General features: G+C 43.7%; 1 protein-coding gene across 1 annotated transcript in view; it reads left to right on the top strand.

Annotated features, from left to right (window-relative positions):
- The window catches only part of GBE1 (1,4-alpha-glucan branching enzyme 1), a 686238-nt gene that overhangs the window by 594629 nt on the left and 75754 nt on the right, over positions 1-15855 (top strand). Inside the window, exon 14 of the mRNA XM_078658343.1 lies at positions 7634-7762. Within this exon, the coding sequence (XP_078514469.1) occupies positions 7634-7762 (129 nt within the window). The remainder of the gene's footprint in view (positions 1-7633; positions 7763-15855) is intronic.

Consider the following 15855-nt stretch of genomic DNA (forward strand, 5'->3'; position numbering starts at 1 on the left):
ATTAGTCCAGGTTTCATTCCCTACTTTGGCCTTAATGCCAGCAATGTTCCAAGTCCTTATTCTAGCTATAGGGTCAGGAGGCTTTATATTAGTCCTTGGGTCGATTGGCTGTCAATCATTTTCCTCCAAAGAAGCTAGAGGGGCATATCGATTGGCCAGTGGGAGGGGTTGATCAAATTGATTATGGTTCCTGGGCAGCCTATAGCAGTATGGGTCCTGACTAAATGGTGGTTGGAATCCAAATTGAGGAGGGGGGGGGTAACAAAACAGCGCCTAGGGAGGTGTTGGAATTGTTTAGGCTGATCAGAGTTTAAATGTGTAGTAGTGTTAAGATAATTATAAAAGAAGCCAAGAGGGCGTGCACATACAATATTATCACTTGTTATTAGGGAGGCCGCTCTAAGCAGTACTGTAGCACCATGCTGCGGGTACTTAAAGTTGACAATGATGCAGTCCCCCCTACCATTTTTCCTAGAGTTTCCTATCCAGCTAACTCTGCGGGTCGATATGATATCGCTAGAAAAGGCAAGGGAAAACCCACAATTCCTGTTCAACCAAGATATTATTTTTCAGGGAGTCATGGGTCTCCGGCCTTGACTCAGTAAGATAGGAATCTCCCTCTGGTACATTTGTGAGTACTACTATGTAGGGTGCGCAGTCTGGAGGCAGATTAACTGAGCATCTTTTCTTTACTGCACTCCTCCCATCATTGTTTCTCCCTATTATATTAGATTGATTACTAGGGGTCACGAGTGGTGGTTGAGTAACTTGTACAGATGGTAAGCAAGTAGTGGGCGCTAGAGGGGGCAATTGGCTGACTGGAGCAGTTTGAGCAGAGTGTACGGTATGAGTCTGCCTCTTCCCCCCCACTACGAGATGCAACAACTTCCTTGTTTATGTTCTCGCTGGCCTTTACACTCTGATTTACTTTGATCTGGGTTAGATGAGAGTTCAAAAGGCCACCCAATCTAGTTACTTCCTTAGTTACCTCCTCTAATTTTGCCACAAGAGGTTTGATCATGATTTCTAGTTTGGATTAAAAAATAGTAGCCAGCAAGTTAATTTGATCAGAGTTCAAATTAAATGACTCAACCTGGGTTGAGGTATCGATTACTCCCCCAGCGCTAATGGATGTGGACCCAGCTTTTTTACGTTTCCTATTCCCCCGCTTAGCAGCTTGCTTCCTACAGGCTCTAACTACTCTCCGTACAGGAGAGGGTGCCGGCGTGAATTTCGGGGAAAGCTGTGGTGAAATGTCCAAAGAAATATCCAGCTCCATCTCAGTTTGTGCTATAAGTGCAGATGAATCATGTTCAATGATTATTTGCCGGTCTTCTATGCAACTGCGTTCTGGCAAGGGAGTAACTGTGGGGGGGCTCTGACTTGTAGGTGACACCGGAGGACTTATCCGGTTTAATGAAAGGCGCCTCTCTTTATTAATTTTATTTACTACTTTTACCAAGTAGTTGTCCATTGTACTCGTCGTATGGGGGGTCTTTGCCGACCTAAGTTTAGACATTATAGGAAGTTAACAGATGAATGCAATGCAATCTAAAACAAAGCCAACCACTGTTGCTTGCACAGGTTCAGTTATAAGTTACAACATCAATAAAGCCTAACTGAATGACACACGAATTAAAGCATTAAAAGTCTTACAGGTTTGTGGGGTTTGGGGGCCGTAACAACCAAGGTCCATGGCCCAGCCCAGCCTCTTTCTGCCTCTGATGGCCGCAGATGGCCCGCCCTCTGCCCGGGCTCAGCCTGGCGCCGCCCGTGCGCGTCCGCGACGCGGAGGAAGCGCTTGCTATTTAAGCGCCTCTGGGCGCGTTACAGGGCGGAAGTGGGCGGTGCGGTGGAGATGCCTGGAAGCTGTAGTCTTCCCCTGCTGAGGCCGTTCTGCAATGGCGGGGACGGCGGCAGGTGAGACCAACAGCGTGTGCAGCCCAGGGAACAGATGCGGCAGGTAAGAGTTGTGTTCCGCTCTGTGCCCTGTTAAGTTCTGGCCCCCGCTCCACCGAGGGAGCGTTCGCTGTTTAAGCGCCTCCGGGCGCTTTACAGGGCGGAAGTGGGCGGTGCGGTGGAGATGCCTGGGAGCTGTAGTCACCCCCTGCTGAGGCCATTCTGCAATGTCGGGGACGGCGGCAGGGGAGACCAACAGCGTGTGCAGCCCAGGAAACAGATGTGGCAGGTAAGAGTTGTGTTCCGCTCTGTGCCCCGTTAAGTTCTGGCCCCGATCTTGAAATCTGACTGGGGGTTGCATATGGTTGGCTGTCCCTGAGCTGGAGTAAAGCTTACCACTGAAACTCTGCACATCAGTGTAAACAAAAGGGAGGACTCAGACCACGAACTAGGTTGTCTCTCTTCTGTGGGTAAGAACTATATATAAGAACTATATAACACAATTAGATAGGAAAAATTCTGTTGCTGGAACATCTAGGAGGTGGACGACCCTATGAGGCAAGGACGTGCCCTATTCAGCTCTAACTTGTGAATCATTCATCAACTAACTGTAAGCAAATTGGAGACTCCATTTGTGCCAAAATCTTAAGTCTCTGATCATACTTATTCCGACCTTCATTTGTTCTGTGATTGATCACTGAAGATGGAGTGCTTTCTACTGGTACCATTATTAGAAGACCCGTCTCTGCTTCTTTGAGACCAGCATGCCTGCTGTACACAGCATTCACTACACTTCTTCCAATGCCAAATGATAAACTAAGGCCAATGTGCCAAACCTCTCTGGTCACATCACCCATGCTGTGCTGTGTGCCCAATGACTGATAGCCTGTTTTCTGGACCTTGCATTGCAAGCAAATCTTCTTTGCGTTATGTCCACATTAACTCATAGGCTACAACTTGTATTGCACCAGCCATTGCCACTTTCTAATGAAAACCCAGTTCCTGTTCTAGCTATGTCAGGTAAGTTGTGTGAAGGTTGCAGCCACAGACTGCCAAAACCAGCAGCCTATAAATGCTGGCTAGCCTGAACAATCTTCATCCAGTGAGTGGTGCTGCTGCAAGCAAGCAAGCTCTGTATCATTACGACAGCATGAAACACTCTGTAACCAATGATCATATGTTGTTGGTATGACTTCTCCCTCCGTTCACTGCATTTCTTTCCGTACCAAGTGGTTGTGTTAGTACGGTGAGCCTCTATTCTGCAATTGCTGCACTACTTCCAATGTAGGCAATGATTGTGTAAGCCTGTTTGCTGCACCTTGCATTAGCCCTGAATTATCTACACATAATGTATATGTGAACTTGTTTGCTATACTCCACATTCCTGATGAATAGTTTTAGAATGTCCACAAGCACCAGACTTGATCTGGTACATTTTTTCAGCATAGCCCTGGGCACCGATATGTGGTGTCCTAATGCTTTGCATTGACTTCGTTCCGCCCCATTAGTGTCGACTGGAGCCATATATAGAAACCACCCAAGTGAGATGTGCCTTTGTATGTGTATCCAGAACTTGCTCCTACTTTTTCTCATCAGTTGACTAAGATTTCTCTAAGAAACCTTCGAGTGTGCAAGGAATATGTCCCTTCCTAAACTGCAGAGTTTAAACCTAGAGAAAAAAGTGATAGATCCTCACAAGGTGAGCATAGACGTTTGGGGTTGTGCTGTAGCTCCAAACCAAATCCTGTTGTGATTGGGCCCTGATGAACCCAAAGGCAATCTAGCACCACTAAGTCAAGCTGTACATTACAGAGAACTAACAGAAGCTGTGTAAAGGCTGCTCCTACTTAAAGTCAAGGACACAGACCCATTCCTGCTTTCTGGGCCAGTAACGCTACAGGTCTTTATTGCGTCCCAAGTCTTTGGATAAGTGAAAGTTTAGAAAGTAATGAGTCACTAGCATTTTCAGTTTGCTTTGTTTCCTTTTGGGCTCTCAAGGGCCCCCTTGGTTGTTCACGAAGGTGATGGCAGTGGTTGTAACATACCTTCTTATCTACCAGTTTTCCCTTACCTCGATAACTGGCTCTTGAAAGCATGCTTGCCGCAGCAAGTCATGGTCCACCTCAAGATAATGACAAAACTATTTACAATAGGTTTCTGCAGTCAATCCTCTGACCCATTGACTTTAGAGGTACTGTTTTATCTACACAAAAGTTGAGGAGTCGCAGTTAGAAATATCCATCAGAAGAACAAGCTACTTACCTTCAGTAATGCCTCTTCAGGTGATTAAATCTGCAGAATACAGAAGCTATAGAAATATGAGAAAAATGTCTAAAATCGTTTCCTTATCTCGGATGTCTCTCCCAAAAAGTAAATGATGCCTTGTAGCAGTCTGACACTCACGCCGATTCTTGTTGCATTGTCTAGAAGGAAACCGCACCGGCACTGAATATGGCCCTAGTGAACAAAACTATCACAAAAGCCGCCAATCTGCATCCGGTCGACTTCGTGCATTCAGCCGAATATATGAATCCGCTACAAGGCAGCGGATATAGCATCATTTAATTTTTGGGAGAGACATCCATGAAAAGGAGACGATTTTATACATTTTTCGCATATTTATATTTTATATAGCTTCTGCATTCTGCAGATTGGATTTCACTCCCTCTTACCTACTGGACAGGTCGGAAGTATAACCAGTGCAGAGGTTCAGAATGATTTAATTTCTGCAGACAGTCCTGAGGAAGTCATGGGTTAACTCCCGGGACAATGAAACACGTGTTGGCTGGACTTCTAACTGAACATATTAAAAGAGCAACCATACTGAAATTGTGTTGATGTTATAAATTTAAATGGATGTTATAATTTACTATTGTGTGCTCGGACAGAGGTTTTTCTGAAACGGATTCCTTGGGGTCACATTTAGGGGTTAGAGTGGGTCCCCTTCTGTAGAGCACCGCTTACCATACACTGAGCTTAGATATACCCGTCAAGAGTGAGTGCCACCTCCACACAGTGTTATATCCATGCCTCTTCTGGTGGTTATTCTATCTAACTGCAGACTCCTCCCCTCCCTCCCATCTCCCTGTTCTGTGGAATGGTTCATTTTCCATCCAAAAAGGTCCCAATCTTGCAAGTTGCAAACTTGAACATTTGATTACTTTTGGTCTCCATTTCTGAAAGCTCTGAAAATGTCTAGAAAGAAAACGATGTCAGCAAATCTTAGGGGGCGTTATATTCTGCTCCAGTTGTCACTTCTAGGGCAGCACAGAATTGTACAATGCTTACTTGTGGATCCCTAGGGCTATGTTAAAAAATCGTTTGAATGTAGTGTGGCAGCTGAGAATATTCTAAAAGTGATTCATCTACAGTTAGATTCTACACCAGAAAGAGTGTTACCAAAGGCACCTCTTTTTCTGTGTCTGGTATGACCAACAATCATGTTAGCTCATGTACAGTACTCTCAGTTTGCCATGGAGTTCTCTGTGGTCATGGGGACCAATGTGTGTTGCTGCATTCTTTCCATGACAGAGACCTGTTTAAGTCTGGCAAATCACATTTACACATTTACACTTACCATTCGAAAAACTCTCCTGCACCTTTTATTGTACCTTTGATCAGTGTACTTAAAATTAAGTCAAGGTGATTCACACTACAAAGTAGTTTTTGGTTGAGTTTTTGGAGTGCAGGAGAACATGGAAAAGTACTAAAGTTAACAACTTACTTCCAATCTCTGATGGATGTACCTGAATGTAAGATTTGGCCTTATTAATGTGAGGAGGGAAAGTCTTCATACCACTCGAGAAGTGACCATTCTACTACAGGTAAGGAGTTCAATGCCATAATGCAAAATAACACCCCTGTGACGGCCGCCACAAACAAAGGGTGGTGAGGCGGGATCACGGGAGAGGGATAGAAATAATATATTTAATAAAATAAGTACCTCCAGCATTGCTTCATGTCACCTCTCCACTTCCTTGTGCAGCAGCCCCTGAGACAACTCCAATTCAATCACCGTTCTGAGATTGGCTTAGGCGTGCTAGAAAGACGCTCCAGTCAGGCCAGACAGTCTGTGGGTGTTTCTCCTGCCCTGGGCCGTCCTGAGTCGGCTGGCCAAAGCCTCATGAGCACTTGAGGAGTGTACATAGCGCTCCTCGCCTCCCCCCCCCCCCCCATGCCCATGCCGCAGCCCCACTCTTCTCTGCAGCACTGGCTCCGAGCCGACAATGCAAAATAAAATGATGCAAGAACATAGTTTTATTTTTCATTTACTGGCTCAGAGCCAGGCAGTGGGGCGACGCTCCTTCGCCATTGCAGAGGAGCGGCCACTGCCCCCCCCCCCCCGAACATGAGGGGCCCCTGAGACTCGCATATCTCAAAGATATTTATTGTCTTTGGCCTAAATGGGGGGGCTTCTTAGGGGATGGGGGGCGCTGCGGGGGCTGCAAGGGCCTTCTTTATGCCCCTGAAGGAGTAATGAATGCATTTAAATCCATTATGATTTTTAAGTCCCGGTGTCAATAAAATTGAAATTCTGATTAAAACATTTGATATCACCTGGCACAGGAATACTTTTCTGGCTTAGAAACCCATCTTCTGTTTTTGGGGAGTTCATCAACAAGCTTAATTGAGCATGTTCCAAACTATAGAAAAAAGCCGAGTTCGCTGCTTGCGTCCCCGTCTGCTGCACTGCTTGTCAGATCAGGAAACATTCCTCATGCGTAAAGTTTAGTCTTTGTCAAAGTTCAACAATATTATTCGCTAGTTTTTATCGTTCTCATGTTCTAAATGTACTTCAAAAGTAGATCACTCCGGAGACAGCCAGATAGTCCTTGAAATGTTTTATTTAGCATTTTCAAATGTCTGATGATGCCGAGGCTTTTACATAGACATGTGCTTCAAACATTATTACGAACAAACCAGTCTTACCACCCAATGCATTTCGAACTATTTAGTTCTTCTTCAGGGGTACTGAAAAAACAAATAAGTAATGTTCCAAACTACCAACTACAGGGAAAGAGGGCTATATCTATATACATTCTATGAAAAGTGTAGGCTGGGGGGTAAGCAGATTGAAGTTGTGATTAAGATCCATGGTTTCTTATGCTTCATCAGTTACATTTTTTCCATCTCAGAATATTTTAGTTATCTGTTAAAAACGTTCTACATCGCCTCTGCTCGATCCTAGAGCGCTTTGCAGTGAATAGAATGGAAGATAACAAACTTGCATCGGAGCAGTATGAACACTGAACCACATGTAGATTCTTGACAGGCAGTTCCTATTTGATTGGGCTATGCTTAGTAAATACACATACGGAAGAGTTGCTTTGTGTATTCCGTTTTACTTTAAAATCAAATGCTTAAATTCCTACTTTTTCTCTCAAATGTGTGGGGTTATTTTTCTCTGAGGTGTTTTGAAATGTAATTAGTGTACTTGCTGAAAACGTATATAGTATTTGTGAACTTGATGCACCCACGTTTACTTTTGCTTTAGATTTTTGCTACAGTTTTAAAATTAGACTAGACTGAAAGGACACTCTTAAGTGCATATTCAGAATAATTTGTTCAAATAAAGGACAGTGGATACTGTAACAATCACAAATCATTGATTCATTGGGGGCTTGTAGATTCTTGTGGAATATTTTGTTAGTTTTCTCAAATGTAAACTCGAAGCAATATTGGTTATAATGCATTTGACGGTTTCTTTTATATTTTCTTCTTTTTTTCCTTTTAGGCTTTTGTAAGCACAAAGCATGAAGGAGACAAGATAATTGTCTTTGAGCGGGCAAATCTGCTTTTTATTTTCAATTTCAATCCATCAAAAAGCTTTCCTGAATACAGAGTGGGTACAGAATCATCAGGAAAATATCCTTTTGTTTGATGACCGATACAGTATGTTCTTGGGCCCTGGAAGTATTTTTCTAATAGTTCTGCATTTTCTATCATTGGATTCAATACGAATGTAAAAGTCCTCATAAATCTGATAAGTGTTAAATTTGTAAAAACCTTTTCCGACTTACCCATTCTGCCACTCTGCCGTGAACCAGGTGGACTGCAGGCTTTTGCACATTGTGTTTAGAGTAGGATGGGCAGCTATAATTCACCCATGTTCCCATTGTAGACATGACTTGCTGTAGAGGAGGGCGCAATTGAAACTTTTTGCATTGGGGGTATTTTGATTTCAAGTCCGACTTTGTATCCCTGCAGCAACCGCATCCTACTGAAGTACCGGGCATACAACTAATGTACTTCTCTTTACAGCTCCCCTGTATGTCTGTGCTTCCTGGAAGCAGAGGCATTTACATATCTGTGCCTCCTCGGAGGAGAAGAGGTATACAGCTATAGGATAGGATAATCCAACTGGTTGTACTAATCATTATAGCTCCCCCGTATGTCTTTACACCCTCGATAATGTATTATTTCTAATCAGAGGAGAGGCATAGAAATACAGATAAGTAATATAGGACAGGATGACTTAGTGCAACTGATGTATTACTCATTACAGCTACCCCGTATGTATCTTCCTCCTCAATGTAGTCTAATGCCCCCTTGATATAGTGTTATTTCTAAGGGGTAGGTGGAATGCACTGGGTTTGATTTCGCAGAAGTGCATTAAAATATTTCCAGATATCGCGATGGTTCGGAGTGGCATTTGATGCTATTTTCTTACCACAAAATGCACGCTTGCATCCAAAAATTGAATTCTAGGATAAATTTTGTCTAAGAAAATAGTGGCCAGAATGGTATTTGGTGTTATTTTCTTAGCTCAAAATGCACCTTTGTGTCCAAAAATGGATGCAAGGTCACATTTTGTGTGAGAAAATAGTACGTGCTATGGGCGCCCGCCGCCCTTATATACTCTGCAGTAATTCAAAGTTAATCACTCCAGAGTATGTAATGGCGCCTCGGGATATGCAGTGGTTTCTAAGCACAGCGAGAAGAGGGCAGTCCCTCCATGTTTAAAAACCATTGCAGATTAAAATGATTAATTTCGCCTGCACATTGGCAGAATTTATCAGTAATTCCACATCACAAGAGTAACAGGGAATTACCAAATTCCTCAGATTTTGATGGTGGAATTAAAATGTCCGCCCAGGCCTAATTTTTTTTTCTTTTTCTGAGAGGCATAGAAATACAGACAAATATTATATTACCTGGATTGTTTGGAGAAAGTGTTAATTATGATATTATGATGTTGTTCCCGCAAGAAGGAAAAGTGATAATCCAGTATTGTCTGTGTGTCTGTATTTCCATTGGTTGCATGCACAGTAGGGGCTTGGAAATACGTTTTTAAAAACCGGTAGCTTCAGCGGGGAACAGCAACAGCAGCGTTGGAAACTAATTATGAAGGTTTTACTAAGATTCAGTGTCCCCTAATGCTATTTCGTGGTAGTACAGCTCGAATACGTAAGGCATGGAAAACAAAATCTTAAGATTGAAAACGATGTCTTGCAAACCGGTACATTTTCTTTATCTTCTTCCTTGACATTCTAAGCCATGCATATAGCATTACCATTTGGCATACTGAAGAGTAGTTTGAGCTTCAGACTCTTCTATGCGTGACAGACCTACTTTCTGTTTCACTTTTTTCTTGCTCATCAAAACAGATTTCCTTATGGTGTGTGATGGAAGACACCCTAATTAGGGAATCGGTGTCATTATGTTGATTGTAATTTAGGTTTTTCTATAGAACTGAAAAAAACCTGGACTTACTTTTGCCTTTAATACCTTTTTACTGTTTCCATGCCTAACCGGATTGCTGTGCTAGAAAAAAACTTGGGCTTTTACAGTTTTAAATAGCGGGTGACATAGCTTTGCAGTTTAGTTGTTGGTTGCATCATTAGTATAAGTCTTCCACATGTCATTGACGGGTAAAGTTAAGGGGGCCGGACCTCATGGTGGCCATAGGCTATGTCAACATTTCCTGTTGTTGCTGGGCATGCACATATTTATTAATTTTATTTTATGAGTTTTATATAGCGCTAGCCAGACCCGAAGGATACATTAAGCCAATTGTTAATACAAAGTTCCGGGAAGCATCACATAATATCGACGTGGATAGCAAAATGTTACATGTAAGGTAAGTTATTTCAGTACAATGTACAGGGAGCATATGACCGTTATCACAGTCGAATGTACCGGGAACAAATGATGCTTTTATGTCTGTGAGATTTCGGTGGGATAAGGAGTAGAGTGTTAGAGCTCCTTAGGGTTCTTGACTGACCGGCCTTCTGAAGTTTAGCAATAGGTGGGCGGGTTCACCTGTGTGTAGCACTTTGTAGTTGAGGCAGGCGGTTCTGAAATTGGCACGCATTTCAACAGGAAGCCATTTTAGCTCTCTTAGTGCAGGCGAGATGTGATCGTATTTCCTAACTCCGGTTACCATTCTGGCTGCTGCGTTCAAAGTTGAAGTGAGTGGAGCAAGATGAGATTTTGCTGCTCCTGTGAGGGTTGCAATTCCGTAGTCTAACCTGGACAGTACCAGGGATTGTGTAGCATGTTTGAGGTCACTCGTAGGGATGAATGGTTTTATTTTTTTGAGTAGTTTAAAGTTGAGGAAGGCGCTCTTTGCAGAGTTTTTGATGTGTTTGTTCATATCTAGTTTGGGGTCCAGAGTAATTCCCAGCGATTTTGCAGACTCAGCTAGGGTGAGGTTGTGGTTCAGAGCCTCGATGGCTTTTATCCATTTAGTGATTTGAGGGTTCTCCTCTTTGTTAAAGATGAGGAGGATCTCGGTTTTGCCCTGAATTAGCTTTAAATGGTTGCGAGAGAGCCAGTGTTGTACTTCTCGTAGAGTGTCGTTCAGTCTTTAGATGTCTTCGAAGGAGGACGTTTTCAGATAGATTTGTGTATCATCAGCATAGAGGTGGAAGGGAAGGTTGTTTTTTTTCAGTATGGAGGTGAGAGGCTCCATATAGATGTTAAAAAGTTGTGGGGAGAGTACTGATCCTTGGGGGACACCACTACCCACGGGGAGTGGGTCAGACGAAAAGTTCTTGATTTTTATACTCCGTGTGCGGTTCTGTAGGAAAGAGGTGAACCACTGTAAGACCACCTCGCCTGCTCCTACTCGTTCTTGAAGTGCTTTGATGAGTAGTTTGTGGTCCACTGTGTCGAATGCAGCCGCTAGATCCCGGAGTAAGAGTAGGCAGCAGTGGCCTTTGTCCAGAAATTTGTGCATGTCTTCAATTACATTCACAATCGCTGACTCTGTGCTATAACCTTTCCTGAACCCCGATTGATGAGGATCAAGAAGGTTGGTGCTGTCTAGGTGTTGAGTAAGTTGGAGGAGAACACATTTTTCCATAATTTCTGCATGGAGAGGGTCTGAAATTGTTCAGATCGTTTGTGTCGGAGCCAGGTTTTTTCTGTAGAGGAGTGACTTGGCCGATTTAGAGACAGTCAGGCATGACTCCAGTACTCAAGGATCTGTTTATAATCTTAGTCCAGTGTGGGGCTAGGCATAATTTAAGTTTCTTTGCTAGTTGGGTTGGTAAGGGATCCATGATTGTGCTGAGGGTTTGGTGTTGGAGATCAATTTGATGACCTCTGTTTCAGAGATGGGGTTGAAGGATTTCCAGAAGTTAGTGTGCTTGGGGGTGACAACATCTAACTCAGTGAACGCATTACTGTTGTGAGGACTGCTTTTTATGTCCACGGAGAGTTCAATCGTGGCAATTTTGCCAATGAAGAAGTTGGCAAAGTTGTCACACAGGTCTTTGGAGGCCATAATTTGTGTCACGGGGAGTTTAGAGGTTTGTTGCCTGATGAGGCTGAAAAGTTCCTTAGGTCTGTTCTTTGCTTTGTCAAGGGCGTTGCCAAAGAAGGACGTTTTTTCATTTTGTATGTGTTTATTGTATCTCCCTCTTACTGCTTTGAGTCTAGCTCGTAGGATTGTGGATGGATTGTTTTGCCACAGTCTTTCTGCCTCTCTTAGTTGTCTTCTTTCAGAGTTTGTCTGTATTAAACCATGATCTGGATGGAATGTTTCTTGATCTTTTTAGTTCCAGGGGGGCTATTTGGTCCATAATGGAGGTCATCGTGTTGTTTTACTGAGCGGTGAGTTCTGTTACTGAGAGATCACCCGTGTGGGAGGGGAAGAGGGAGCTTACCTTCTCCTCCAGGTCTACAAGTGGAATTTGACTTCGATTTCTCACCAAGCGCGGAGGGTCCAGAGTGCAGGGTTGGTCTTGAGTTTTCTGGTTTAGGTGGAACAGAATGATATGGTGATCTGACCAGTTCACAGGCAAGGTGAGGTCTATGGAAACAGTATCTGCACGGGCAAAAATGGCGTCTAGGGAGGATCCTTTGATGTGGGTTTTCTCTGTGCAGTGTTGTGTAAGATTGAGGTTGCTTAGGAGATCATTTAGGGATTTGATTAGCGCGGTGTTTTCATCTTTCCAATTTAGGTTGAGTTCGCCTAGAATTATACTACAGTCCTGAAGTGAAGAGTGAGTTAATAGGTTGGAGAGATGTCCTCCGAAAGAGGCGGTGTTCCTCGGCGGGTGGTAGAGGAGATGACAAAGTAGTGATTTGTTGTCATTCATCTTAATGGTTGTAGAGAGACATTCGAAAGAGTTATATGGAGGGTGTCCGTTTCCTTTAGGGAAACGCTGTTCTTGTGTATGTTTTTTTCTGTCTTTGTGTATGATGGTGAAGCCTGGGGGGACAAGCATGTCCACGATTGGGGGAGAGAACTCGTTTAGCTACGTTTCGGTAATGAACGTGATGTCGTGTTAGGATGATCTCTGCCAATTCATTTGCATGTTTGGAGGTCGACCTGCAGTTAATGAGAATGCAGTTGGTGTTGGGTCTCTCATTAACGGGATTCTTCATTATAGGAGCCCTAGGGATATTGGTGAGGAGGGCTGGCGGTCTTAAGGGTCTGGGGGGGGGGGGGTCAGTCTCTGCCCATACCCGTGATCACCTGAATCGTGGAGCAAGGAAGACATTAGTGGTTGTGATTAATGTGGAGGCAAGATCCATTGCTTCCTTAGTGGACATGGTGGCTTTTGTTCTTTTGGGTCTCTGAGCCTGTGTAGGGATTGTTTTCCAGCTGAGCTGTTGGGTCTCGGGCCTTGAGTGGTTAGATTTGGTGGATGGGGGTGTCTGATGTGAATGATGAAGGGGGTTTCAGAGTGTGGTGAGGTTATGTAATATTTCGAAAAGGCCAAGAATTACCGTGTCTAGCTGGCTTTCGAGCAGGGCCAGTCGCTGGTTCGTCTTTACGTAGGGAAGGGAAAAGGAGTCTCGGGAGGGTGATGCAGCTCTTTTGTATCTGGGTCTCTGAGACTGGGCCGTGTTAGGGAACGTTGTAGAGCTAGGCAGTTTGATCTTGGGCGTGTTAGCGTGAGAGGTGACAATAAATGAGGATGTCTGGTATGGATGTGGACTGGGATCTCCGGGTTGTTTTTTGTTGTTGGAGTTGCCCCAATTATCTCTATGTAGAGTCCTGGATACTGAAGGTGTGCGGTCTTAGCGTGGTTCCCTCTGCCAACTCTTGTGTGACTGTGGGGGGAGATAGCTAGGCGTCGAGGGAGGGGCCATGTGATCGCAGGTTGTCTGTTGAGAGTGGGGGTTGAGGAAGGCGGGGCAGAGTATTGGTTGTGGGGTTGGAGAGCCTCATCTGTGTCGGGGTTCTGAATAGATTTGGTGGATGGGAGAGAATTTGGCACTGTTGGGGAAGTGTAGACGGGTGTAGGGTGATGTTTGGGGAGGAGAGGCTGGCTTGCGTGTCAGGGTTCTTGTGGGTATGAAGGGATTTGGAGGGGGGTCGAGGGGGGTGGAGGGTGTTGTCCGTTATGAGGTTGCAGAGCCTGTTGTGGTGTGTGCATTTATCTGATCGGAATGCCAAGTGCAGGTAAATCCATAGGCTACAGAGTTTTGTAAATAAGGGAATGCCTAGGGCCCCTACGAGAGAACTCTGGATACTCATGGTTTGCAAAAGAGTTTGGCGAGACACTGGCACATCCTTATTTCTCTGTATAGATGTGGGCAAGCAGTCCAAGTCAGAATATAATGGTGAGCGTATGCATTGTACAACCGAGTTATGAACGCAATAAACACATTTTAAATGGTCAACCAAGAGGTGTAAGTATACCAAACTTTTAATTATAAGTTCTGTAAGATAGATTGGCAGTAAAAAAGCTCATAGCACATTAAGAACACAAAACCCAATGCAACACAATAGCAAACACAATTGGTACACTGAGTCAATAGTCACATGATCAGATCGGCAATCTCAAGTGAGTGCATTGAACTCAAGCAGAACATTGGCAATTACCAAGGCTAGTGGCTAAACTCTATACCTAATGTTTGTTCTTATGTTAGGAGAGCTTTAATGATCATAAGTGGCAGTCGGACTGTGTGAAACAACCTGCAAGTCGGAAAGACCAAACTGAAATTCAGTGCTGCTACGGTATCCATGCTGCTATTTTTCGTGGTTCTCTATGCATACAATTTATCAGAATGAATGACTGTAAAACCATTCAGCCAGAACAGGACACGTACCGCTTAAGGTATTTAAATGGTCCTCACAAAAGTAAATGTTGGTTTAAGGTGGTAAAAAGCAAAAGCAGTTTCACCGGTACTGCAAATTAAGTGGGGCAGTGGCTTGGATTTTTACACATATGTGAGGCTGTGCTGGGGTTGACACCATCCTCTGGGACACAGGTATCCTAGAGCCAATTGCCCAGAGCACACAAGGCTCAGAGTGAGAAAAAAAGATCTTTTAATCGAGTTTGCTGGCTAGGTAACTTGGGACTGTATCACAGTACTTGGCAGGGTCAAAGCAGTGGATTGATAAAAAGTAATAAAATAAAAGACAGTAAGAAGAGGGTGTGCTCTTGTAATGTTGAGCACTTAGGGAGCTTGTTTCCGTCCGTGTTGCAAGGATCAGAAGTTGTGGTGGATGTTCATGAACACTGATGATTAGTGAGCCTAAACCCGAATACTCTTAGTAGGTACAGGACACCTTCAGCTGTCTAGGTACTGCCCCCTGGGCAAGAACAATTGCATCAGTAGGGTCAAAAGCGATCATCAACAGCTTCTAGTCTTAGTTCCACTCTGGAGTAAGTGGCAGCACTCATGCTGCACATTTTAAACACTGTTCTGCAACAAGAAGTCCCTACAGGTTCAAGTCCTGAAAGAGTTCAGTGAGCTGCAAGAAGGCCTGGGTTATAGTCATAATGGTGCGCAGTTGGCAGAGGGTCAGTGACCAATCTCTCTCTGTCCAGAGTGCTCCCCAAATTCAAAGGTGTCGGGCTGGGGTTCGTTTTCCTCTAATCAAAAAGGAATTCTGGATAGCTGAAGCCTCTGCCTACAGGCAGCTGCTTAGGTGTACCCCCCAAGGATTTCTCTGGTGTAAATTCCCCCAAGACTCATTCATACAAAGGGGAATGCAGGAAGAAGTAGGAAATACATTTTTCTTCTGGATTGAACACTCTAATTCCAATTTACTAAACACAATCTTTACTTTGCTAAAATACACATTCTTTCTGTAGAAGGGAGATATTTTGAAGCATTATTAACAAAGTGCAGCTAACAGTGGGTACCCATTTACATCAAAATTGTGAGGTTTTTGTTTACCCTTCATATATAGAATGATGAATAAATCATGGACGTTGGTAAAGTAAGGCATTATGATGATGAACCCCATACTTCACAATAAGGCTCGAAATATTTCCCACATTTCACAGATGTCCATGAAATATTACCATACTTTATAGATTCCTGTGAAATATGGGTTTTGTACCACTGCAATTTGTTTATTCAAACGTTGTGTATAGGAGGTCTAGAGCAGAACCATATATTCTTGTCCTATATTGCCGTCAAGAGCAAGTGGTAACATAATAAACCATAAGGCCTAAGTATTGGAACCAATGACCCCTCATACTTGTTATGAATTTTTGTTACATTATTTTGTACATGAATTTCACTGCTGCAATTTAAAAATAA

This window comes from Lissotriton helveticus, chromosome 8 (genome assembly GCF_964261635.1).
Source record: "Lissotriton helveticus chromosome 8, aLisHel1.1, whole genome shotgun sequence".
NCBI lineage: Eukaryota > Metazoa > Chordata > Amphibia > Caudata > Salamandridae > Lissotriton > Lissotriton helveticus.